Source organism: Rattus norvegicus, chromosome 14, assembly GCF_021556685.1.
Source record: "Rattus norvegicus strain SHRSP/BbbUtx chromosome 14, alternate assembly SHRSP_T2T, whole genome shotgun sequence".
In the NCBI taxonomy this organism is placed as follows: domain Eukaryota; kingdom Metazoa; phylum Chordata; class Mammalia; order Rodentia; family Muridae; genus Rattus; species Rattus norvegicus.
In genome coordinates, this window is record NC_141547.1 from 2,103,337 (window position 1) to 2,130,280 (window position 26,944).

At 43.5% G+C, this 26,944-nt stretch overlaps 1 protein-coding gene across 7 annotated transcripts; it reads right to left on the reverse strand.

Moving 5' to 3' along the window:
- Positions 1-351: 351 nt before the first annotated feature.
- C14h1orf146 (similar to human chromosome 1 open reading frame 146) lies at positions 352-24,219 on the reverse strand. Of its 7 annotated transcripts, XM_087584371.1 has the most exons (9): positions 23,659-24,012; positions 18,890-19,038; positions 16,400-16,447; positions 14,784-14,895; positions 6,309-6,402; positions 3,656-3,824; positions 3,215-3,293; positions 1,071-1,190; positions 352-591 (listed from the first exon to the last, which is right to left on the reverse strand). In XM_087584371.1, the coding sequence occupies exons 4-9, from the start codon at positions 14,856-14,858 to the stop codon at positions 514-516; spliced, it is 615 nt and encodes a 204-aa protein (XP_087440497.1). In that variant the 5' UTR covers positions 14,859-14,895; positions 16,400-16,447; positions 18,890-19,038; positions 23,659-24,012; the 3' UTR covers positions 352-513.
- Positions 24,220-26,944: the final 2,725 nt, after the last annotated feature.

Here is a 26,944-nt window from a genome sequence, read left to right on the forward strand (position 1 = left end):
ATCAGCAGTAAACAGCCTTTGCTTTCAGAAGCCTGAGGAGATGGCTCGGTGGTGAAGAGCAGCACTTCCTGCTCTTGCAGAGGACCTGGGTCCAGTTCTCAGCACCCACATGGAGGGCACAGCTGTTACTGAGATGCAGAGGAGGTGACACCCTCTTCTGGCCTCCATGACACCAGGTAGCCATGTGGGACAGAAAGGCAGAGAGTTCGAGGTCAACCTGATCTACAAGGTGAAATTAAGGACAGCCAGGCTTGTTACACATTACAAAACAAAACAAAACAAAACAAAAAAAACCACAAAAACAAACAGAAAAAGTCCTGTCTCAAAAAACAAAACAAAAGCTCATACACATTTTTTAAAGTACTACTTTAGAAGATTCAAATGCTTTATTCATCCACATACTTATAAATTTATAAAAAGAAAAAACAGATCGGCTGTGTGCTTGTTGGGTGCTCTTTAATGCTCTAGAGTGCCTGCTCTCAGGCTGAACAGCGCAGCACTGTGGAAATGTAACTACTTCAAAATGGTTGGTGGTTTGTAACGTTCCCCCTCTTCCTGACTTGGAAGCAGTTTTGGGGGACTCCCCAGTACCTATATTAGGAGGGAGAGGCAGAAGGGTCAGAGTTACAGATCAACCTCTACCACATGAAACCCGGTCTCAAGAAACAGTTACATATGAAAATGCCTGCAGAGATTAATCGTAGAAAACCCCAAATGTGCGTGGCTTTTTCTTTAGTCCAACCAATAAATTCGGCACTTTCATTTCCTATTATAGTTGGAATCATTAAGAAACTATGAGTTTTGTTTATGTGTCAGTTATTTTCTTTTTTCCCTGTAGTGTTTAAAAGGTCCTATATAATCTAGGGTAGCACTGGTCATGCAGCTACACTCTTAAACATTAAAGGAAACACTCAACCATACTCTCCAAATAAAATAATACTTAACTGTATACATACTCTTTTAAATATAAACACCCTTAAGTCTACATTTGGACATTACAAGTTGATAAGTTAATTAGTTTGCTATTCCTGCAGAGGAACACATGCTCACTACTGTGAATCTGGACTCACTGAGTCAGTACTCAGTTCTATCTTTTGAAGTGTTCTCCAAACAGGGCTTTGCTCTATGATGTAAGCTTTAGTTGTTATCATTCTGTAGCAGATGCTGTCTATGTGTGGTTTGGAGGTAGTCTGAAAAAGATGTAAACACATAGCATTATTTATAGAAAGAGTATTTTTGTAGGATTATATATTACAGAATTCATTCTGCTGGAGAGATGGCACGCACCTTTGATCCCAGCACTTAGGTGTCGGAGGCAGGTGGATGTCTATGAGTTTGACTGAAACCAGTATTGTCTACATGGAGAGTTTTAGGCCACCCAGAGCTACAGAATGAAATCCTGCCTCAAATGATAATTCAGCAAACATCTCTTGACATGGATGTGCCAAAACACTGTGTATGAATTAGAGTGATTGAGTACCTGAACTGTCTTCAAGCAACTTGACTGAAATTCCTAAAATGCAGTATTAGAAATGCTTTAGGATTCCCAAGTGCAAAAACTAGGAAGGGATGTTGGACATGTCCATGAACAGTTCCAAGGAGAAGCTGCCTGAGAAGAAATTGAACTGGTGGGGAAGTTACCAGAAGTAAACAGGGAAGATGTCAGGCTTGGGAAAGAAATAAGTGGAAAGCAGAAATCTTGACAATCCTCAAGAGGGTAAACAACTTGAAGACATATTTAAAAACAAAACCCTTAGGGGTTGGGGATTTAGCTCAGTGGTAGAGCGCTTGCCTAGCAAGCGCAAGGCCCTGGGTTCAGTTCCCAGCTCCGAAAAAAAGAAAAAAAAAAGTTAAAAAAAAAAAACCCTTAATATCAATAAGAACGTCTTTAAAAAATCACAAGGAGTTTACCTTAAAATATCTATGCTGTACATAAGTCAGTAGGTAAATATATAATTTGAAATATATAATTTTCCCATTGGGGCTGACAAGCATTGAAGAGCTGTAGACCATCTAACACACCCCAACACTCGGCATGAGAAGCTCTCCTTTGAGTTGTTGGTCAGAGTTGTTCAAGGGATGCCCAAAACATTAGAAGCAATTGCTATTGCTCTTGAGGGGCCGTGCACGCTTCCAAACGAGGGGAGCAACCAACAGTCCTACCCAGTATTATGTCTGAACTACAACAGTGACCAGCATGGCATGATAACCAACTGTAAGGGTGCAGTAGTGGCCTGCGTATTTTAGGGGGGGGCCAACAGCTCTGAAATTGGACTTAAGACCTGTTCAACAAGAGGGAATTCGGTTGGGAATTTAGCTCAGTGGTAGAGAGCTTGCCTAGCAAGCACAAGGCCTTGGGTTCGGTCCCCAGCTCCAAAAAAAAGAAAAAAAAAAAAAAGAAAGAGGGAAGTCATACTGGCAACCTTGACAACTACCCCAGACTAGGGAAGTCATGGACCTTGGAGGAAAACCTACAACCACTACTTTACTAAACCAGCATAATACCTAACTACACTTCAAATGTTTGTCATATCCACAGTGAGTGTAGTTCTCACCCCTCATCAAGGAAACGTCTGCAGAAGAGAAAAGATCATTACAGAAAACCACAACCAATCAATGCAGGGTTATGGGTCCTAGTTCTGATACAACTACAACACAACTGCTACACCTAAAGGCTCAGGGAGCATTGCAAAGGGGGTCAAGGATTTTAAGAGCCAGAACAATAGGGTCTTTGCTGTGAGGTTGTGTCTCTTAAAAGTGTCAGGAGCTACACACATGAAGTCTCATCAACATGGATGGCTAGGCATGACCCCAAAGGTCACCAGCAATAGGAATGATACCATGGAAGGGAAAGGCTAATGAGACTCCAGGCCTGACTAAGAACAGGCAGCCCATGAATGCTGACATCAGGGGAAAGGTCTTCCCCAGGGAAAACTCCCAAGTTGGTAATCCAATACAACATGGTCAGCCTGGAAATCATATACAAATACCATTAAAGGGACTGAACAGGTTATATTTATGTACTTAGGAACACATATGTAACAAAAATAAGGCCATAAATCTAAGCGTGTGGTATGTAGTGCATGGGGCTTTAAGAAGCAAATGGAGGGTAGAAATGCTATATTATCTCAAAATTTTATTTAAAATCAAAACTGTAAAATCTCTGGCCAAAACGTATATATTTGTGTCTGAGCCTTTCTCCCAGGTGACTTACCTTCGCTACAGTGCACATAAGATCAACAGCATTTACTGTGTTGTGTACTGGAAGTATTCGTAAATTACTGCCCAGGAATCTGGAAAGAAAGCGGGTAAGTGACTGCCTGACTGTATTTGCTGTCTGTCACAGGTAGCACAAGGAGGGGCCAGAGCTGCGTTCTACATATGTCCGTTCAGTCACATCCTGCTTTGTGCCCTAGATCTGAGGTGGTGTTGTGTAACCAGGATTTAGTGCTCATTTTGGTTTGCTTTTGTAGAATAGGCCTGTCATCAACATCGACTCTGGTCACCCTGACTTCAGGAGTAGCTGTCTGCCCTGTTTGATTACATATGACAGCTTATAAAGTTTACCTTCTAGCAAACTCAACTGCCTAAAAGCATTAAACACTGAAGTAAAGAAAACAGTGTAAGAAAAGCTGGCTGTGCTTTGCCTCCATACCTCTGATGAATCCTGAACATGAGATTCCTTTCTTCAGGTCCATGGAGTGGGGCAAATAGAACCAAAAAACTATTTTGGTGAATGTTAATAAACTTCTCGATTTTGGTTAGAAATACTTCCTCAGCTGATGTCATGCACGCCTTGGCATCCATCAACAGAAACGCAACTCCTAGGAAAGGTGAATATGAAGTTGTTATGTGGCCGCGTAAGCTCAATGTGACCAGGGACCGCAAACTCATAAGGGGTAGAATTTATTAAAATTCTTATATAACAAATTGGTTTGGATATTTCTTTGACATGCTCTCAAAAACAGAATGACTCGTTCTAAATGTTTAAAGGAAAAAGATTGGCCAGTAATTTTTTTTTCTGCCAAGGAATTGGGCACATGAAAGTGACACCTAATTTTTAACTAAAAGATTAAGTCTATTTTAAAAGTTAACCCTTCAAGCCAGGTGTGGTAGTTCACATCTATAATCTCAGCATATGAAAGGCTGAGACAGGAGAACTGTGGTGAGTCCAAGGCCATTCCAGGCTATAGAAACAACCATCCAGGACTATATAATAAAAACTTAAACTAAAAAAAAAAATATCATACTAAAACTTTGAAAATATTTCCTGGCTTATTAGAAAAGCTATTCCAAAGGATATGAGTAAAGAGCCAAAAGAAAGTGCACAGGGACAGGTATCTAGGAGGAACAGGGACAGGTATGCAGGAGGCACGGGGACAGGTGTCCAGGAGGCACTGGAGCAGATGTCCAGGAGGCACAGGAACAGGTGTTCAGGAGGCACTGGGACAGGTGTCCAGGAGGGACTGGGACAGATATCCAGGAGGCACGGGGACAGGTGTCCAGGAGGCACGGGGACAGGTGTCCAGGAGGTACGGGGACAGGTGTCCAGGAGGCACAGGGACAGATATGCAGGAGGCACAGGGACAGGTGTCCAGGAGGGACTGGGACAGGTATGCAGGAGGCACTGGGGCAGATGTCCAGGAGGGACTGGGACAGGTGTCCAGGAGGGACTGGGACAGATATGCAGGAGGCACAGGGACAGGTGTCCAGGAGGTACAGGGACAGGTGTCCAGGAGGCACAGGGACAGGTGTCCAGGAGGCACTGGGACAGGAGTCCAGGAGGTACTAGGACAGGAGTCCAGGAGGTACTAGGACAGGTGTCCAGGAGGCCCAGGTGTCCAGGAGGCACTGGGACAGGTGTCTAGGAAGGACAGATGTCAAGGAGGTACAGGTATCCAGGAGGCACAGGGACAGGTGTCCAGGAGGCACTAGGACAGGTGTCCAGGAGGCCCAGGTGTACAGGAGGCACTGGGACAGGTGTCTAGGAAGGACAGATGTCCAGGAGTTACAGGTGTCCAGGAGGCACAGGGACAGGTGTCCAGGAGTTACAGGTGTCCAGGAGGCACAGGGACAGGTGTCCAAGAGGTACCATGCCCTCCCACAACCACTACCTTATACGCATGTGTTCAGCAACTCTAGATTCTATAATGACTCAGAGGTGAGAACCAGCGAGAGAAAGGGAGTTTAAAGCAAATCTTCAATTATTTCTTACTGAAGAGACCTTCCTCCCTTGGGAGGAAACATGTAAATTAATGTATTGAAATAAGCAGGTACCTGGTGTCTGAAATGGGACCAAGTTATCCAGATGGTCTTAAGGGAGACTTGAGTTTAGTTATAGCTGTTCAGAAAATATAGGCAGGACACAACCTACAGAGAGCTGTGTGATTACATAGTGACTGAATGCATTTGTACATTTTATTGATGTCTCTGAATGCCATTGTCCTCCTCCTCAAGAACATGTAAAGAATACCTATTTGTAAGCATACAGGTGATAACCAAAACATACAAGTCACCAAAAATACCCTTTTTCTCTGGAGTGTTTCCCATTCAAGCAGGAGGAATGCTTTGGGATCTGGATAATTTTCAGCATGTCTTTTTAGATGATTCAGAAAGCACCTGCCTTCCAATATCCCTGCTAGAATGGTAAACCTCCTAACAGAACTGCTTCTTTCTTTCTGATTCTGCGACGGCCTCACTGTGGTGCAGGCTCGCCTTGGACACCTGCACTGGGGTCGAAGGCTTGTGTATGACAGGGCACACACAGGTAAGTCTGCCTCCCTCCCTCACTCCTGTCACTCTGTACTTCCCAAGCACAGGTGGAGGCTGTTCCTCCACATCACCAGCACCTTCTTAGCCTAATTTAACCCCTAACTTTGTCCATGTCTCACACACAATTTATAATTTTAGGAACATTTATTTGTCCTATAAAGTTCTTCAATGTTTATTTCAGTGAATCACAATGATAGGAATGTATCATATATCTGCTTGGGTATGTAAATTCTGGCCAGAGTTACACCGTTGGCCTCTGTTAGCAACTTACATTTATTGCTAGGCAGGTGGAGCTTTCTATTTTCACCTTGGTTCCATAGCAAGTACTTTTCTCCATCTTCTACCATTTAACCAAAGAGGCCAGTCTACCCCACAGCTGCCGTGTGCACTGCTTCTGTGGCAGCGCAGAGTGCAGCCATTCACTCTTCCAAAAGATAACACGCTAAGAGATGACGTCACTGCTGAACTGCAAAAACCAGCATGTGCATCCACAGAGTTTACAAACAAAGTAAAGGCAATTAACAAAGATACTGTACCAGAGAGAGAGAATACAATTGATCCACTTTCCAACGTGTCAGAATACCGAACCTTGTGGCTTCGACTTTCTAGGGCAGTTGCAATTTCATTACTCTTAAAAAAGAATTTTCAGAGACATGAACATTAGACATGCTGGAAATGATTTTTATTACAGCTGGTAAATAATTAAAAGTGTTTAATGGTTTATCACTCTCCCACTTAAAGGTTGGTCACCACAGAAACAAATCTACTCTCTGGGGCAAGAGACTGAAAAGGAAGGAGTGAAACTATTCCTGCTGAAGCTGAGTGTGGACCTGGAAATCAGTGCTCCTTGGGGTCGGAAAATGAGGGGCAGTGTCAAAGAACTGAAAACCGAGAGAACTAGGGACAGTTCTTTTTCGGAAATGACCCAGCAATGTTCTGACCTGCATTAGTGTATAACTGTCAAAGAAGCTGGGAGCTGTTTTGTAGATGGCTGAGAGGTCTGTATAGTAATGCAGAATACCGCATCGGTGACAACCAAATTCCCAATACATGTCTTTACATTTACTGTGGATGAGCCAGAAAGTAGATAAAGGCAGCATTACTACATTCTGATTTACATATCATTAAAAATAATTACCTTATTTACTGTTCTATCCAAACCACTAGATTGTATCAAAGGGCTAAAACCTAAGTGGTTGACATATTTCCTAACTAGATAGAACTGAAGCTTGTTAGTCTCCATCTTAAAAAAAATTAACTAGGTCAGGGAGATAGCTCAGTGGGCAAGAGCACGTCTTAGGTAAGCATGAGTTCAAATTCCTAGATGTCATACGAGGAGTCAGGCATGGTCACACATGTCTGTAACCCCGGTACTGGGCTCGCTGGCTACCCACCTAGCTCCAGATTCAGTGAGCAACTCTGTCTTAATAATGAAGAGAAAAGCAGGCAGGACCCATGACATTCCCCTCTGGTTTCCAAAAATTCGTGTACTTGCACCCACATACATGTACACAGACACACAGACACAGACACACACACACACACACACACACACACACACACACACACACACACCCCTTACCTAAACTGAATTTATACTTTCCTTCAGAACAATGTAATTTAAGCAATCTAAAATCTATGCTTCCTTTCCTACCCACGGAGAGCATTTCATGTTACTGAACCCTAGTCCTGCAGTTCAACCATGCCCCTTTCTTGCGTGTCTTTGAAATTGTACACTGCTTCCAGCAGTGACAGATTCAGTAATTTAGGCCAACTCTCTGCTAATAGAACTTGAAAAAACGAGAGTTTAAAAAAAAATCTGTACAAACACATCAAAGAATTAACAGGATAGTGAGAAACTGTAAGGGCAAGGTCTATACAAAAAACTCAAAGCTATGACCCCAACATGTAGGCCATTTCTTCCCCAAGGGCACCTGCCAATTCAAGAAGGGCAGGGAAAACCAGGCAGGGCTTTTGACAAAAGTGGAGCAGCTCTCACAGGAGTGTAGCAGCCTCGACCACCTCAGTCCTGGAAGTGACGGTGTGCGTGTGCGGCAGAGCTGCCAGAGCCTGCAGCACCTGGGAGGAGTCTTTCTCAGCCCAGCTTCTCACAGCCAGGCTTCTCACAGCAGATCTGCTGTTACAGGGGAAACCTGAGAGCCTGCTGTCCCCATTCTCCCATAGCCAGTGCCATTCTAGACGCACGCAAGTTAGTGCACACTAGTTAATGACACTCGGCTTGGTCTGCCAGACTCAGCAAATGCAAATAAACAACGCCCAGTTAAACTTGCATTATAAATGTGAAATTTGTTTCCAGTGCTGGGAACCAAATTGGGAGCTTTGCACATGCCCCTACTATTGACCAGCCTTGTGATGTGATTTGAAAGTGTATCGTATGTAATATTTAGAACTTATATTAAATGCATTATTCATCTAAAATTAGAACTTCTGTTTTGCTTGGCAATCAGAGCATCAATTTAATTCTATTACAGAATTAAGGCCATATTCTTATAGGCCTCAAATTATGTGTACAATTTTAAGATATAAATTACAACACACACACGCGCGCACTCACACACACGCACACACACACGCATGCACACTCACACACATGCACATGCACATACACTCACCCACACACTCACACCAGCCACACACGCACACTCAAACATACGCACACTCACACACACACACGCACACACACAGGCACGCACACGCACACCAGCCACACATACAGGTAAGTTTGCATGAAAGAGAACCACCATAAATAGTCACAGTAGGTCTGCTTTCTATGTTCAAGGAGATTAAAGATCTTGAAAATTTTAGTAAAGAACTAAAATATATGAACGGATGCACCAGATATACAATAGGCAGCAAGGCTGCCTAAAATGTTAATCATATCTTTAAAATTAAAAAAAAAAGAGTATATTGAGCAGGAAAAGACAAACAAAACAAAGGCAGAGGTGAGAGGAGCAGAGGCTTCAGAGGAACAGAGAGAGGCTCCATGAGCAGGCGCTGGTCTGCTGAGGGGCAGGCAGCAAGGTTGGGAATGACTGGCTCCGAACCTGAGGATCCATGGCACCATGCTGGTGACTTATGATCATCAAATAAGAAACAGACAAAGAGAAAGTGCGAAGGAAATAGGGCATTTGAAGGTTTCCTAGAAACAATCAGAACTTAAGACTTCATTTTCCAAACTGCTTTATATCCGCAAAATAGGGAAAGACGCTACTTGTTCAGGAAAGACTGGAGCTGGAGATGCAGATTAGCGGCTGAGCGCTTGCCTGGCAGAGAGCCTCGGTTCAGCCTCAGCAGCACCTAAACAAAGCAGCCCGGGCTGGAGAACACTGTTGTGCCTCCTTTGGTGTTTGATATGCACTGGAGTCTGCCACGCGCTCTGAAGGGCAGCGTAGCTTATTAAAAACTTGCTTTGTCTTGTTTATACATCACAGATCAAAAGGTAACCTTCCTGAACATATAATATCTAGTAATAGTCTTTAAAACTAGAATCCAGAAAATCTTGCATGCAAGAAAATACAGATTTAAATGGAAAATAGCACTTAAACTTAATAGCACATTAAATAGAAAACTGCACTTAACTGATCAAAGGTTTATTAAACAATAAAAAAGAATTCCAATATGAAAATCTTCCCCATGGAAATGGCAAATTTCAGAGTTCAACTTAACAAATTTAACCTCTACAATATGGGTAAATATTTGCAAACACATAACTTATAACAATATACTCCCAACACAGTATAGAGAAATCATTCCTTTTCTACATTCCTTAGGAGGTTAGGAGCACAAATGACTGAATCTGACACACCCCACCCCCAAGTTTGGGGCTTAAATCTAGGGTTCTGCAATCACTGGCAAGTGCCCTACAATTAGACTTTCCCCGCCCAGGCAATCTCTATAAGCCTTAATTTCCAAGCTATGTATGCACATAAGGACTCTAGGACAAGGGGAGACTGCAGAGGTAAACCAGTTGACTGCAAAGAAAGAAAACAGAACCACAGACCAATCTTCAGTAAATACTGACTCAAATGTAAAATGTCAGCAAACGAAATTACAAGAGAATAGCAAGGAAAGTCTTCAGTAGCAACTCATAACAGAGAACCACAAAGATTTGTTTCTCGGGATCTGTTTTGGCAAATAGCACCAAAAAATGCATGTAAACACTGACCACCTCTGGATGTGTTATAAGATCATGGGGGCTCTGATCTAATGGACATTTAGTTTACTGAAGGATTCGGAACCAGAATACACCAACAAGACAGGGAAGGCAGCACGGGTCTATATCCCCAGCTCTTGGGACGTCGGGGACGGGAGCACCAGAAGACCCGGTACTCAAGGCCATCCTCAGCTATACCCAAGTTTGAGGCTAGGTTCAACTACATGAGACCCCGTCTCAGAAAAATAAGTAAAATAGGTACAAATAAAAGCCAGCTATTTTTTTTTTAAAAGAAGCCATAAGGGAAATATAAAGACCATGGGCCAGGTGCAGTAGCACACACTTGTAATCACTGTGCTTGGGGTCGTTAGGCAGGTTAGACATCCTCTAGGTCTTCAGTTCTGTGGCAAGTTTGAAGCCTGGGCTAATGAGATCCCATCTAAGGAATGGCACTAGAACATTTCCAACTTTCAAAGATTTAGGCAATTGGGGTTTTGAAACTGAAGGCAAAACCTTTATAACCACCTTAGAAATACACTTAGCATATTCCCCTCCTGTTCACACAACGGGGGATTCTTTAAGCCAAGGAGCTTTCAAAATGCTGCCTTATATGCGGTGTTTAATGTAGAGAGCGGCGCGGCGAAACAAAGATGGCGCCGACATCCAGCCTTGTCTGGATATAAACGACTTACTGCGCATGTGCAGGCTTGTCCCCTTGCTAGGGCTCCCTCTAGTGGTGAACAGCGGTACTGCACATGTGCGGTTTATGCACCAGGTGTTAGTTGACCGTTAATATGCTAATGAGGTGATTCATTCTCCGCCAATCCCTGGAGGACAAGTAGTGGGGTGATCCAAGCCCCACCAATCCCTGAGAGATAATTAGCATACTGTTGTCTATATAAGCCGAGCGATTTTGCTGCTCGGGGTCCCTGTTCAAGAGAGCTGTAACACTAAGAGAGCTGTAACACTAAGAAGAGCTGTAACACAGTAAAGGCTTGCTCGCAGAAGAATCCTGTTGCCACGCGTCGTTCTTGCTGGCGGGACATTGGGCGCGCGACAAGTGGTGCCGAGACCCGGGAACCAACATCGCCGGTGCCAGGGGACCCTTCAGTGTGCTGAAGAGGATTCAGAACTGCGAGAAGGTAAATTAAAAGGTAAGCTTCGAGAGGCATGCCCCTTTTTGGAAGAGAGCATGTCAGAAACGGAGCAGAGTGAGAAATTAGGCTTCGAGAGGCATGCCCCTTTTTGGATTTAAGAGAGCATGTCAGAAACGGAGCAGAGGCAGAAACGGAGCAGAGTGAGAAATTAGGAGCTCAAATTAGGAGCGCGCAAAAAGAAAAAGGTTACTAAAACAAAAGTGAAAGAGATACAAAAGGCAGAAGAAACGCTGATGGAGGAAAAAATAGGCGTACCCCGGAGGATGAAGTACAAGTCATCCGGAGAGGATACTTTGTATCCATTAAAAGAATTAGAAGCCTTAGAACTGGCTGGCAGTGACTCTGAGCAAGAGTTGTCAGAGTCGGAGGAGGAGAAATTAGAGGAAGAGGCAGCCATATATGAGGAAGAAAGATATGGGCCTAGGTGGAGAGCCACTGTGAAGAAACCTAAAGTTATGGATCCTTTGTGGGCAAGGCTGGAAATTTTGTTTCTTTTTTTCTTTGTGTGGGATAGAGAAGCCACTGACGGCAAGCTTAAGCCCGGACCAAAACCTCTTTGGCAAATGGTCCCTGCCTGCTTAGAGGATAAACGATGTGAGGAAGCCCTTAAAGCTGTTAGGACAGGTCAGAGGGTCCTTGCAGAGCAACAAGAAAGTATGTCAGAGGGAGAAAAGGTCTCGAAAGAAAAAAAAGAAAAGAAAAGGAGATAAAAGGAACAGAGAGAAGGCAAAGATAAAAAATGGGGTCAGTGCAGCTTTTCTTGTGGCTCAAGTTGAGGCTATTGCTAGGTATGTGATTAGGCTCTGGAAACCTCACAGAGTCATACTGATCAGATTTGATAGAGGTAGACCGCCTGAAAATTTATTCAGGAGAATCAAACAAAAAGATAAACTTGAGTGTGCCTACTTGGATTCCTGGTCTCAAGGAGATTTAGCAAGTGACAAGGTGCTTCTCTTAAAAAAGCAGTTTCAATCGGCCCTTGGAGCCTTGCACCTGTAGCTAAGATATGTGTAGCCACTTCAATTTTGTTTTCTGATTGGTTTTAAATGTATAAATATTCTCTACATGCCTTGGTTATGGACTATTGGCTTTTAAGTTATTGGATATGGTTTAAAAAATGTAACATTGATAACAGAAAGTTGACATAAAACTGGTAAAATTTAAAATATGCTCATGTTTCTGTTGATACCTGTTCTGGTATTATACACGCTACTCTGATGACTGGTGAAAAAACTTGTAATGCCATTAGTCATTGCTTAGAGGCATGGGCAGCCTGGGGAAAGCCTGATAGTCTCAAGACAGACAACAGGCCTGTCTACACTGCAAAGTCTTTCCAGGCATTTTGCCAGACAATGCAGGTCAAACATACTACAAGATTACCATACAATCCCCAAGGTCAAGGAATTGTGGAAAGAGTACATCGTACCTTAAAAGAGCTTATACAAAAACAAAAAGGGGGAATTGCCAGCAGCCGAACACCAAAAGAACAACTTTCTTTAGCTCTTTTTACTCTAAATTTCTTAATTTTGGATGCGCATGGCCGCTCTGCTGTGGATCGCCATGCTGCTACTACACCTATAACTAATGTAGAAGTAAAGTGGAAGGATGTCTTAACTGATGAATGGCATGGCCCAGATCCCGTGATTTCGAGATCTAGGGAAGCGATTTGTGTTTTTCCGCAGAATCAAGAAAATCCAATTTGGGTACCCGAGCGTTTGACTCGAAGATTGCCTTCTGCTCTTCCTGAAGATGAGACTACGAACCCTACTATTACTACTGGGAATGGTAATACAGGTTAATTCGCTCACCCTGTGGGCTATTGCCAGATCCTGGCCAGTACCCATGCCAGTTCATAGCAATTCTACTGTTTTGAGAATAAGACTGACAAGCATAATCTCTGGTCTTGGTTTCAATGGGTGCTGTCCAATGAGCAAGGGGCATATACATCCCTGACCCCCTTTGCTAGGTTGATGGGAGAGAACTTCGTGCTGTATAATGTTTCAGCTACCAGAAAAAGGTGATACCAGGTTGATCAATATTCAATATAATAACCTCTTGGTAAATAATACTGCCACTAGTACTTCAGTATGTGCTAGATCACCTTTTTTCTGATAAGCACTAATGTAAGCAGTGGTGCTTTAAATTGTAATAGCTCTGATGTAGTCTGCTATTTAGCTGAATGCTGGGATGGCACTAATGACACCGCAGTGATAGTTAAGATTCCCTCCTTTGTGCCAATCCCAGTGGAGGCAAACCCAGATAGCTTTCCTATTCTTAATTTGCTGAGAGCCAAAAGAGATTTTGGAATTATGGCAGCCATAATTTCAGCCATTGTGCTGTCTGCTGCCGCAGCTACCACAGCTGAAATCGCTATGACCAATCAAATACAGACGGCTGAGACTGTCAATCAGATTGTAGAAAGAACTGCAGTGGTGCTAGAGATACAAGAAGAATTTAATACCCATTTGGCATCTGGCCTTCTATTAGCCAATCAAAGGATAGATTTAGTTCAAGAACAAATTGAAGCACTGTATCATATGACACAGCTGTCTTGTGTTTCCTCCCTTAGAGGTTTATGCATTATTCCTTTGTGAGCTAACTTTTCTCAGAATTTTCAACAGAGCAAAGAAATCTCGAATTATCTGAAAGGAAACTGGTCCATGAAAGCAGAGCAACTATCAAGACAATTGCTGATGCAGATTGCTGTCCTCAACAGCACTAGGCTGGACCCCATCACAGTTGAAGACTTTACCTCATGGATTACCAATGCTTTCTCCCTTTTCAAGGAGTGGGCGGGCATGTTTGTCCCGGGGAGCTATTGTCCTCCTGGGATGCGGAGTAGGTCTCTGGCTTATTGGCTGTTTAAAAAGAGAACATGCCAGACACAAAATGGTTGTTTACCAGGCTATGACCACCATTAAAAAGGGTGCTTCTCCCAACATATGGCTGGCCTCTTTGAAAGATCAAGAGTTCGCCCTAGATCATTTTTGTCACAGTCATGTGGAGTCATTGTATCCAGGGACGGGCAACTTTCCTCGAACTCGGACCAACCTAAGACACGGGGCCCGGTGGCGATAGGGTAACTCTATGACGGGTAAGGCCGAGTTTGGATGAGAACGACCTAAGACAGGAGCAATGACAAGATTGACGTGACACCCAGATCTAGACCAGTCATTTTATTAAACAAAAAAGGGGGAGATGTAGAGAGCGGCGCGGCGAAACAAAGATGGCGCCGACATCCAGCCTTGTCTGGATATAAACGACTTACTGCGCATGTGCAGGCTTGTCCCCTTGCTAGGGCTCCCTCTAGTGGTGAACAGCGGTACTGCACATGTGCGGTTTATGCACCAGGTGTTAGTTGACCGTTAATATGCTAATGAGGTGATTCATTCTCCGCCAATCCCTGGAGGACAAGTAGTGGGGTGATCCAAGCCCCACCAATCCCTGAGAGATAATTAGCATACTGTTGTCTATATAAGCCGAGCGATTTTGCTGCTCGGGGTCCCTGTTCAAGAGAGCTGTAACACTAAGAGAGCTGTAACACTAAGAAGAGCTGTAACACAGTAAAGGCTTGCTCGCAGAAGAATCCTGTTGCCACGCGTCGTTCTTGCTGGCGGGACATTGGGCGCGCGACAGTTTAAGGTTTGTAAATGAAGACTGGTGGGCTAAATGCTCCTTACCTTAAGAGATGAGCTGATAATAATGGTGGTTGTCCATTTTGCTCTTTCTTTCCCACCACGCCCATCCATTGACATGCCGATGGATAAGCCCAGCTTCTAAGGATGCTGCAATCTGAGGGAATGAGGACAAGAGGAAACAGAGATCTGATGAGTAAGTAAAGAAAAACAGGTGGTGAAAAGTCTTCAGCAGCCTTTGTTGGCCTCAAACTCGGTCCTCTTCCTTCCCACTCCCAAGAGCTAAGGCCACAGGTGTGAGCCACCAGGCCTGGCTGGTGAGCTTTCTCTCAGCATTTAGAAGGAATTGTTCGGGCGTGCCAACAACTGTCAGAGCCCTAAAGTTTTGTCTGTTTGTAAGCCACAGAGTTACCTTACCAGTGTCAGCATACAAATAGAGGACGCAAACTCAGACAAAAGGATGGTTCTGACCCATGGTAATAGCACCAGAACAGCCTCAGCGATAGCATTTTCTGGCAGCAGTTCCTAAGCCCATACCCATAGAGCCAGGGAGCAAAGACCAGGAGATGTATAAGCTCATATGTCGGTTGTAACGTAGGAAGGGAATTGGTGTAAAGGAATCTTTAGCCTTTTACAACAATTCTGAATGCTACTCTGTAGGCAATTCCCATCACCTACAAAACATGCACATTTGGCAACCAAACATCTAGCAAACCAAATTTTTACAGAATTCTCCAATACAAGGAACTAGGTTCCTTGGAAACATGGCTGATTGCATGAGTTAGGCGGGAAATATGTAGGAAGAGGCAGAATTCTGTAAGGACATGTTCAAAACAAATGCAGAAAACAAACCACATTGACGGGCATAAGGCCAACAAAACAGCCAATGGTGAGTAGAACAGTTCCAACAAACAAATGAAAACCAGAATTGTATTATAGATGAAAGTATAAAATAACCACACAGGAGTTCACGTTAGTGCAAATTTTAAGCTAACTAATGTGTGGGAACTGTGGCTGCAGAGATGGCTTTGTGTGCAAGAGCTCTTGCTCGGCAAACATAAAAGCCTACCTGGATTTGAATCCCCGGAACCCATGTACAAAGCCAGGCAAGGCCACGGCTGCAGCCTAGGGTTGGAAGGCAGAGGCAGAGCGATCCTGAGAGCTCATTAGCCACCTAGCCTAGCTGGAAAGGTAAGCTTCCCAGTCACTTATCTCAAGGCAATAAACGGAGAACAGAGCAATGAGGAAGACACCTCATGTCCCACTCTGGTCTCTATGTAACACCCCTACCCCCACCCCAACAGGCACACAGACTCCATATAATTGATGCAGACCCAACGTTAAGAACCTTCAGGTGATGCTGCACATGGTGACTTTCTTCTGAAAAGTACAGCACGGAATGGGATGGGTAGCAGCTTTGTACCGGAGAATCCTGACACTGCCACCTCATTCACTGGTGTGGTCTACACTGACAATCACAAATTGTGTTACTAGCATTTATCTTTGATATGACATACTTTCCTCTCAGTAAATCATCTGGTCATGAGAAAAACCACAAGTTTCAATAGAAAGTCATCTTACAAATGATCTGAGTAATAAGTACTCCATAAAGAAACCAAGGCCATTAAAGGAAATCTGAAAAAAGATTACAGTCTAATTACCTATGGAAATATTTTGATTAAACTCAATGTGTTATCTAGGTTGTGATCCTGGAACAGATAAAAAAAAAGATGTTAGGTAAAAAGTAAAAACATTTGAACAAACTTGGGCTTTAGTTAATAATAATATAACAAAACCAGTTTATTAACTATAATAGAACCATGTTAATAATAGGGAAGTTGGGCAAAGATGTTATCATTAATAACAACAGGAGCTAGGGGAAGGGTACTGGCTATACTGGCTATAGAGGTGTTTTAGTTACTTTTCTATTGCCAAGACAAAGCATGCCCGAGGCAACTTCAAGCATTTAATTTGGGGGCTCATGGTTCCAAAGGGTTAGAGACCATCACCATCATGGTGGAGAACACAGCAGTAGGCAGACAGGCATGGTGCTGAAGCAGTAGCTGAGAGCATACATCTCATCCACAGGCATGAGGCAGAGAGAGAGAGAGAGAGAGAGAGAGAGAGAGAGACAGACAGACAGACAGACAGACAGACACGAACTAACCTCAAAGCTCACTCCCAGTGATCCCTCCTCCAACAAGGTCACACTTTCTAATCCTTCTCAAGCAGTTCTACCAACTGGGGACAAATTTTCAAATATATGACCTCATAGAGGCCACTCTCAGTCAAACCACCACATTGGACATACTGTGCATTATTGTCTCGAATTTTGTATAAATCTGAGTGCTCCAAAGATGGCTTACTCAGGACCATAGAGATAGTTCAACAGTTGAAAGTATGCATTAGTCTTGTAGAGGACCCAAATCTGAGTCCCTGAATCTAGAACAGAGACTAGAAACCACACGCAACCCCAGCTCCAAGAGGATTTGATGCCTCTGCTCTTCTTGGACACCAGTGGTCACCGAGGCTGGAAGAGCACGTGACACCTCCTGGGACTGGAGTTACAGACAGTTGTAAGCTGCCATGGTAAGTGCTAGGGATTGAACCCAAGTCCTCTGGAAACACAGCCAGTGCTCTTCATTTCTGAGCTGTATCTCCAGCCCCCCAAATAATAAATCTTTAAGGTAATACATTTAAAAGTTCCATTACAAAAATACTTTCCCTTAAAAGATTATTAAAAACCAGGTCTACTCCAAGACACTAACCCTTTAACGAAAGGAAACTTATTCAGAGTTTGCCCCACTCTGTTGAACACTTAGCATATTTTCTCAACAAGACTAAAGGTGTATTTCACTGCACCAACTAAATCACAAAACTTTTTATGTCAACTAGATTTACATTCTGCACGTTACCTAATAGAGAAATAGTTCAAAGCTAAATTTAGAAAGCAACCAAAGCAAATGAGACTCTCTCTGGCTGATGGGCAGTCAGTGTCTCCCAAGGCAGTTTCACTCTACTTACGAACAGCTCTAATAATTAGCAAGTTCTTCCTGCTGAGATGAGACCTGCTGCTCCATAACTTCCTCGTTTATCGCACGAATGAGCAAACGGCAAACCAACTCTGAGAGCAAAGACATTTTCTGGTGTACCTACTGCAGCCCCTGACACATGGTTAATACAGTAAACCCTAATGGCAGTTACCTGATGATGCGCCCGCAAACGAATACCCGAGCACAGACTGGTGTACGTATATCGGTAAGACATACGTTTGTTTAATCTTCACGCCCTTATACTTAGGCTTGAAAACCAACTGTATAAGAAGTGATTATGAGCAGTGACATGTGGGAAAAGAATTGGGGTCGCTTTTTCCCAAAGGTGTACCGTCAAGGACTAGAAATCAGGAAACTAGGGCTAGGAAAGCCACGTAACCTCAGCATCTCCATGGGAAAAAATAGGCTAGCAGTCAAGAACTCATTCACTCTGGAGAAACTTAACTAACTCTGGCCAAATCACCCGGCCTCGAGTTGGTGGCCTTCCTCTTCTGAAGATGAATGACCGTAGACCTAAAGGGCGAGAGGGTGGATGGCTCGGCCGTTAAGAGTAGGACGGGGCTTCAATTCCTAGCACCAGTCTCCTTGGACACTGAACATGCACATGTACATAGATATACATGAAGGCAGAAGACCCACAAACAAAATTAAAAAGCCAAGAAAACTCAGATTATTGAGATGCCCTCAAGTCCTGGGCTTTTGCTGTTCCTGTTTCTTTCCAACACTGAGAATGTCCCTACGTTTAACTATATTTAGTGTTGCACAGTGATTTCCGAAAAATCACCTTCCCTGCTCGTGTGACCCACGTGGTCTTCATGGTGTGTCCCATCCCTTATTCTTTAAATAAAGGGCGGTGGATAAGGTAGTTAACACATAAATTCACAGGGCTCACCACAGGCCTGAGAAGCAAGAGGCTCTACAAGCCAACACTGAGGAACTTCTCCGCCAGGGCCGCTCAGGGACAGGAAGGCTCCTTCCTCAGGCCGCTAGGCCCTGGGGTAAAGATGGAGTCTCAAGTCAGAGGAAACACCACCTCGGCAAGAAACAAACTGGGGAGACAGGTCTGTGGCGCCACCCGCAGGCTGCAAACACACCTACCGGCCAGGTCCCCGCTGCACTACGCAGCTCCCTGTGGACTGAGCTTCCTGAGCGACGCCTTCGCCGCGGTGCATGCTGGGTCTTGGCTTTTGCGCAGCCGCAGACCCAGCAGCTGTCAGCTGTGAAGGTTGATGCGGGAGGTTCTTTGGCTAAGGAAAGGAAAGCAGGGCGTGACTTCAGTCTTGCCTTCAGTCGCAGCAGAGGCAGGCAGATCTCAGTGAATTTGTAGCCTTTGATTAGTAACAATAACAACAACAAAATCCAAGTGACCTGCTGTTTATCCAAATTGTGAATGACTTAGATTCTCTATAAATGCTCTCTATGTAAAATATATAGACTATAATAGTTCCTTTTGGATTCTAGTTTTCAGACCCAAAAGAAGCTTAACACATTGTTCAATCGCTGGTGTTCAGAGTAATAAGAATTTTAAAAGGGAGCGGGGAGTAAAGTTTAGATTAGATTAATATTCTAGGGGCTGGATAGCTCGGTGGTTAAGAGCTTATATTGCTCTCCTAGGGGACCTGACTTCAATTCCCAGTGCCTGTGTCTGGCAGCTGAGCCACCTGTAACTACATCTCCAGGGATCCAAGACCTCTAACCCAAATGGGTACTCGCAAACACAGCACAAACTCACAAACTCTCTCTCTCTCTCACGCACACACACACACTTAGAAAATAATATTCTAACTGCAGAATAGTCTATGCATGTCTTACTTCATCAAATCTATTCCTGAGCAAAAGGGCTCTAGGAAAAATCTGCTGATGTACACTTAAAGATTATTATTATTTTTTTAAAAAGGTAACCATTTTAGAAGTTTAGCATTTTATGTAACTAATGTTAAAATTAACTACAGTCTTTTGTGCTCCTGTTGAACAATGTGTTAAAAGAGGACAGAATGGATGTGAAAAGTGAGAGGCTGTTCCAGTCACACCTTGATTCCTCACCATGTGGGCAGAGGAAGCTTGGCATTACTAAAAGAACGTAGAAGGCGTCCTATGCAACATAAGGCTTATGTCGGGGGAGGGGCACCCTATATTAAGCAACAGAGCCTTAAGAGTTTGATAGGTTCCCTCTCCTGTATTATAATTCTTAATCTAGAGATTTAACTGGATTGAGAATAGAGTCTCCAATTCTGAGAGTGCAAAGCAGAGTATTCGGTAAGAAGGGTGCTTACCAGAATGAGGGAGAGAAAAAGATAATTTTATCGTGAACTTTGTACTAAACACTATGCCAGAGACTCCATACACACTATTTCATAACTTTTCTCCATAAATTCTGTGAGGTGTATGTTTCTCTGATTTTAAAATAAGAAAAGTGAGGTTTAGATTCAGTTATCTGGGTGAAGCAGAAGAGCTGGAGAACAAAGAGTTGAAATTCAAACCTAAGTGTGTCAGAGGTCTAGAATATGTCCTAATTCTACAAGCTCCTTCTCCTCCTGACAAAAAGGAGCCAACGTACTCTGCTGGTAAGGATGTAAACTATTCTAGCCATACTGGAAGCCAATGTGGACATTCCTCAGGACACTAAAATGGATCTACCACATGACCTGGCTATGCCACTCCTGGATAATTACTGAAAGCATTGCAAGTCAACATATCACGGAGATGTTTGTGCATGACTGCTTCCCTTTAAGTTACAGAATTAACCTAAGTATGTGACCACAGAAGAGCAGATACAAGAAATATGGTAGATATGCATGTCTTAGGGTTTTACTGCTGTGAAGAGACACCATGACCAAGGCAACTCTCATAAAGGAAATCATTTCATTGCAGCTGGCTTACAGTTTCAAAGATTTAGTCCATTATCATCACAGAGAGAAGCATGACATGGAGAGGCAGACATGGTGCTGGAGTTCTACGTCTTTATCCACAGCCAGCAGAAGGGTACTGTGCCATTGGACATAGCATAGGAGACCGCACTGCCCGCAGTGACACAGTTCCTCCAATAAGGCCACACCTGCTCCAAGGTCATACCTCCTCCCTATGGGCCAAGCATTCAAACACAGGACTGTATGGGAGCCACTCCTATTCAAACCACCACATGTGCATAATGAAAATTATTTTCAGCCATAAGAAGTAAGTTATGTCATTTTCAAGAAGAAGGATGCAGCTGAAGATGGTCATAGATGGTCCTGTCTGAAAGACACATGCTGAGTGCTCTCTCTCACTTATGGTTCCTAGACTTTACACAGATACATAAATCCACGTATGCAGACATGGTAGAAGCAAAACAGCTCATCAGATCAAGAGAACTAACAGAATGGGAAGGGGAGGAAAAGAGAAAAGGAGTATTTATAGAGCATATAGTATATATACGCTCAAACCACATTATATGCTTCTGAAGGAGAGCCTTACATAACAGTACTATGTACAATGAATGTAACACTGATTGTTTTTTTGTTTTTTTTTTTGTTTTTTTTTTTTTTTTTGGTTCTTTTTTTCGGAGCTGGGGACCGAACCCAGGGCCTTGCGCTTCCTAGGTAAGCGCTCTACCACTGAGCTAAATCCCCAGCCCCGATTGTTTTTTTTTTTTTTTTAAGGTATGCTAGAGGGTGGCATAACAAGTATGTAGACTCTCTTGTGTACCCTATGAAAGCATCTCCTGTCAATAAAAATACCTACGGCCAATGAGCCAAGGCAGGAAACAGGAGGCGGGAGTTCCAGTGGGGCCCGGGGCGGGGCACTGTTCCTGGTAAAGATTCCCCCAGGACCCAGAGAGGAAGAAGGTCGCATGAAACAGAGGACCAGGAAACCAGCCGCGTGGCAGGGCTTAGATTAATATAAACAGGGTAATTAACTTGTGAGCTAGTCGGGGAATAGGCCCAAGCTTATGGCCTAGGCATTTATTCATGAATAAGATGTCTCAGAATTGTTCTCTCAGGGCATAGAATCTAAATTTAGAAAGAACCAGGCTTAGAGGGGGAAGGCAGGAATAAGCATTCTCCAGAAACAGAGCAGGTTCCTAGACAGATGCAGAGACTCAAAGTCGAGTGCATTTCATTGGCATGGCTTCTTTAGAGAGTTGTGGGGCATGAGTGCAAGCTGTACTGGTGCCTCACACTGAGGGCACAGTAGCTGCAGCTTCTTCCAAGCATAGCAGTTTCACAGCGAGGTTGAAAAGACCGCTAGAGAGTGCTAGTCAGCCCATGCTTAAACCACAGTCCATTCGGGGAAGGGTGAAAGTGGGGGGTCCACAGAAAAGCCTGCTAGAACTGTCCCTCGGGAGACGGAGTCAGGCACCAACTGTCTGTGCACAGCAGAGAGACGCTGGTGCAATCAAGTGGAAATGACTTTAGGCAACGGAAGCCTGGCCCGTTTCCATTTCAGACTGAAAAGCCCGAATGTTTTGAACTGGCGAAGGATTAAATTTTAAAACAGTTAAAGAGAAAAGAAACTGGGTATAAAGAAAATCACAAGAAGAAATATTTACAGAGAGAGTTAGAGGTTCAAAAGAAAATATTCTTGTGTTAAAAATGGAGAGACACACAATGACACACGCTTCTTGCGTCCCATACAGTTTCGTTTTGCTTCTCAGCATACAATTCCTTTTCCAGTAACAATTACAATTTTATATGGCCTCTTTAAAAGAGACCAGAATAAAGCAGACTTAAGAGAAGGAAAGGGCTGAAAAATGGATTACTAGATTGAAAGCCGTAGAACAGATGCTATAAGATGCTTTAAATCAGAATAAAAAAACCTTCAGAAGAATTTGGAACCTACCTAGGAGCAAAGAGGTAGTTCCAGATGAGGAAGATCTGCAAAGGCCTAAGAGGCTCCCAGAATGACAGCCATAGAGTCGCTAGATAAACAAGCCTCAGCTATAAGCAACACTGGATATTATTGTTCATACTGTCCAGGATCAATTACTCAATGGAGGTCTACATGTTGAGTTAAAAATACAAATTCTGTTTAATGAAGTCAGCTTAGAGTGATGTCATACAATAGATTGCTTGCTTTGGTTTATAGAGTTTGGAGAGTTAAGGTGTGCACCCATGTTGGCGCATGACTGATGAATCCCCTTTCCTGTTTTCCCGTCCATAACCCCCCATCCCACCCACCCTCCCTCTCCTTATATGAGGATGTTCCCCCACCCTCATAGACACATCTAGACACATCTTACAGTCCAACAGGTCAAGCAGTTATAGAGTGATCTAATTGTACTTCAAAGGAAATGGTCATAGAGCAGAAGGGGATGTGGAATCTCCCAGATTTAATTTAAATGATGCTTTATTGACCCTAAAGTTCTTAAATGTCAGTGAGACCAGTAACACAGCTGCTAAAATACACTGGATTTTAGATAGGGCTGATGATTTAAAATCAGCCTTACATATATGATGACCTCAGAATGGAAGACTGGAAATATGTTGTGGATTACTTCCAAACCGAAAAACGATCTGATAGGAGGAGACCTCCTGAAGATCTTGGCTACAGACAGAAGGGAAGAGTTGTCGAAGATCAACAAAACAGGTGACTCATATTGTTGGGCCCTCTGCTTGGGAATGGCTCTGACACCGGCTGAGAAACGAAAATGTCTCCAGCTATGTGTAGCCAATAAACCTTGTTGCCTACAGAGTCCTCAGAACTTGCCACGCCATCCTTTCAAATGGCATAGATAGAAATTTATATTACATTTTGGTTATACAATCCAAACCAACTTATAAAGACAGATGACTTACCTGCTCGCACAGAGAGCAGAGAATCAATCATCTTTAACTGAATCGTGCTCACTGCCCACCCCATACATATGCTACTTCAGAAACGCATGCTACCTGTGAGAGTTAGGTTTACAGACGCCGATGAAGTCAGTGCAGCCCTGACACGATCCACCCTCGGGGATATTGTTCCAGCATCCTTCTTGAGCTAACCTCAGACTGCCTTAGTAGCTGTTTCATCAAAACTTGCTTCCAGGACAGCTTCAAAGAAAGCCGCTGGCCCCAGACGATCCCAGTTCATCCAGTATCACAGACTGTTCCAGTCAGGACTTGAGTTAAACCCTGAACCTTCTCAGCATGAAGAGACCGGATGGCTCCCCAAATCGTTAGGAAGCAGTTTTAAGAGTGACGCCCCATTCCCAAGAGGTGGGGTGGTTGGTTCTTAGTTGTTCAGTGGATATTGTTATCTGTCAATAAAAAAGTCTACGGCCAATGAGCCGAGGCAGGAAACAGGAGGCGGGACTTCCAGCGGGGGCCCAGTGCTGTTTCTGGTAAAGATTCCCTCAGGACACAGAAAGGAAGAACTTCGCGTGAAATTGAGGACCCGGAAACCAGCCGCGCGTGGAAGGACTTAGAACAGAATAAATGGGACAATTAAGTTATGAACTAGTCAGGGAACAGGCCAAGCTTGTGGTCTAAGCATTTACTCATGTATAAGAAGTCTCGGAGTCGTTATTTTTGGGAACAGGAGGATGGGTGTTAAAGCCCACAGTTATACAAGTAAGAGCAACTTGCCTCCAAACCTGACAACCTGAGCTGCATTCTGGGACACAGATGGTGGAAGGAAATAACTGACCCTCAGGGTTAGGTCAGGGTTATATGTGCCATGGCAACACACACGCACACGCACACACGCGCGCTCACACACACACGCACACACATGCACACACGTTCTAAGTGATATTTTTTTTAAAAAAAAGAAACCCTAAAATAGAAATATGTTACAAATAAAAATGCAACCAGAGAATTCAATCCACACCCACAATTTAAAGAGACTTGATTCTAGTAGATAAAATCAGTAATGAGGATTTGCGCGAGAGACTCCACAGCAGAGAGAGAGAAGAGGCAGTAGAGAGAAAGAAGACAGAAAAGATAACTGGTGCTCACAAATCAGAGAACCCAACAAAGGGATAAGAGCAAATGCGAAATGTAAAGAACACTCTCTAGGTGAAAAAAAGCATCCGCTGACACACAAGGAAAGGAACAACCCCTTCGGAAACGTTATCCTGGACGTGGCCTGACAATGCTTTGAAATTGCAGGGTTCCGTGAGGTGACCTACAAAACACCTACAAAAGAGACAAATGGTGTTACCCAGAAAGAGCAAAAATATCACACTAGCCCCAGGCTTCTTTTGTTGCCCCACTAAATTATAGGAAAGGATTCTTTAAAGTCATTTTCCTGCCATTGGGATGCAGGGAGAACTGGCCATCCACACGCAGGTTAAATATAGACACCACCTCCCTGTGCACTAAGGCAATGGCTCTAACGACTTTGCTACATCCTCAGCCCAACACTTTAAAAGGACTTTGTTTGCGTGGGTGTATTTTTAATTGTTCACTAGATCTCTAAGAGTGAGCTTACCACTCCTTTAGGTCTCTTATTCGTTGCCAAAGGGTAACCCAGGGTCAGCATAGCTGCTGATATTTGCACTGTCTGAATTTGATGGCAATTTTACTAAACTCCAGCCAACCTCAGATTTTGTAATTTTATCTTTATTAATATCGATTAATTAATATAATAAATATTAATTTATTAATATTCTTTGCTTTGTGTTTTTAGTAACTAGCACTTAAACTATTTTACTGCTCACTGTATTTTTTTTTTTACCATTTTTGTTTCTTGTTTTGATAACCTTTTTTTTCCTTTGGTATTTTTTTAATTCAGCTGTTAGCATTCTTCTGATTGATATAAGAGGTATTTATAATATAAATACATGTCATGGCTCTTAAAATATCACTCTCCATTTTCTCTCCTAACTTTTCATATTATAAATTTTCATGTAAATTTTTTTCACATAAAATTTTAGTATTGCTGTGTCAAAGAATGTATATATAATTTTGACATTTTTCTTGGATTATTCAATCAAAGTGAATAAAAATGTGGCAATTAAAATGTAAAAAAAGAATTACAACAATGAGATATTTTCAGACCAGTGACACATCACCCTCTTTTAAGCCAACGACATGTTAAGGACTCTAAAACCCCAGCCTCTTGGGAATGACAGAGTCTCCTCGCTCCTGCTCAACCCAGGGTAAGCTCAGAGGATGTAAGAGCCTTCCTAGGATGTAGAGGGCCGCTTTAACATTCGCCACCACAAGATGGCGCTGGCTTCCACTGCGCCCCACGTGGAAGGCCAGGATAGCTTCCGCCATTACAAGATGGCGCTGGCCTCCGCCACGCCAGCCGACTTCCTTTCAGGAAGTTAACTGTGTGCGCATGTGCAAGAGTGCCTCATGCCAGGTCTTTGCCCACTCCGGGGCGTGCCTAATGAGATCATGGGTAAGCGACCAATCAGGTGTGGATGCGCCGCGCTAGGGTGTATATAAGCCGCGCCATGCGGGCGCACGAGGCTCTCCTTAGGATTTAATAAAAGTTTTGGCTGCAGCAAGGATTCGTATGTCCCCGCGTGTTTTCTTGCTGGCGAGAGGTCGCGCGGTACACTAGGAGATCTGAGTGTAAATGTTGGCAGTGTGTATAGAGAATGTCACCATAGCTTTCTCCCTGTAGACATTTATGACCTGAAGACAGCCCTCCCTACATAGAGAGATAGCTCCTACAGAGATTAGCTAACCCTGCCTCCTTGTTTAATCTGTATATAATACCCCAGCTGTACCCTGCCTCTCTGCCAACTGTATATAATAAACACACTCAGCTTCCTGAATATGTTTTCTCCATCGCAAAGCCCAGATCCCCCTGAGCCCAGTGTGTGTGTGTGTGTGTGTGTGTGTGTGTGTGTGTGTGTGTGTGTATGTGTGTGTTCGTTTTTTCTTCAATCCTTCAATCCTTCAGTGGCCCAATCAGATCCATCGCTGGAGCAGAGTCAAGGGACAATAACCAGTCACACTTTCTAAAATCTGCTTGGGAAATGCAATCGTTTTCCCCTAAAGACGCTTCCACACATAATGTTCCCCTTCATCAGGAAGTATTACTACATCTGGAATCCATTCATCTAATTATGTCTAAAAAAGATGTCAGGACCACGTGGTCTTCAGATGTAACTTAAAGTAACCAGTGACCTTTTAAAAAGGCCACCTTGAGTGGGGATGGCGTTGAATCCTGGTGGCAGTAAGCTGCACAACCCTGAGGCCGTGTGGAAATACATGCTGACTCAGGTGCGTGGAC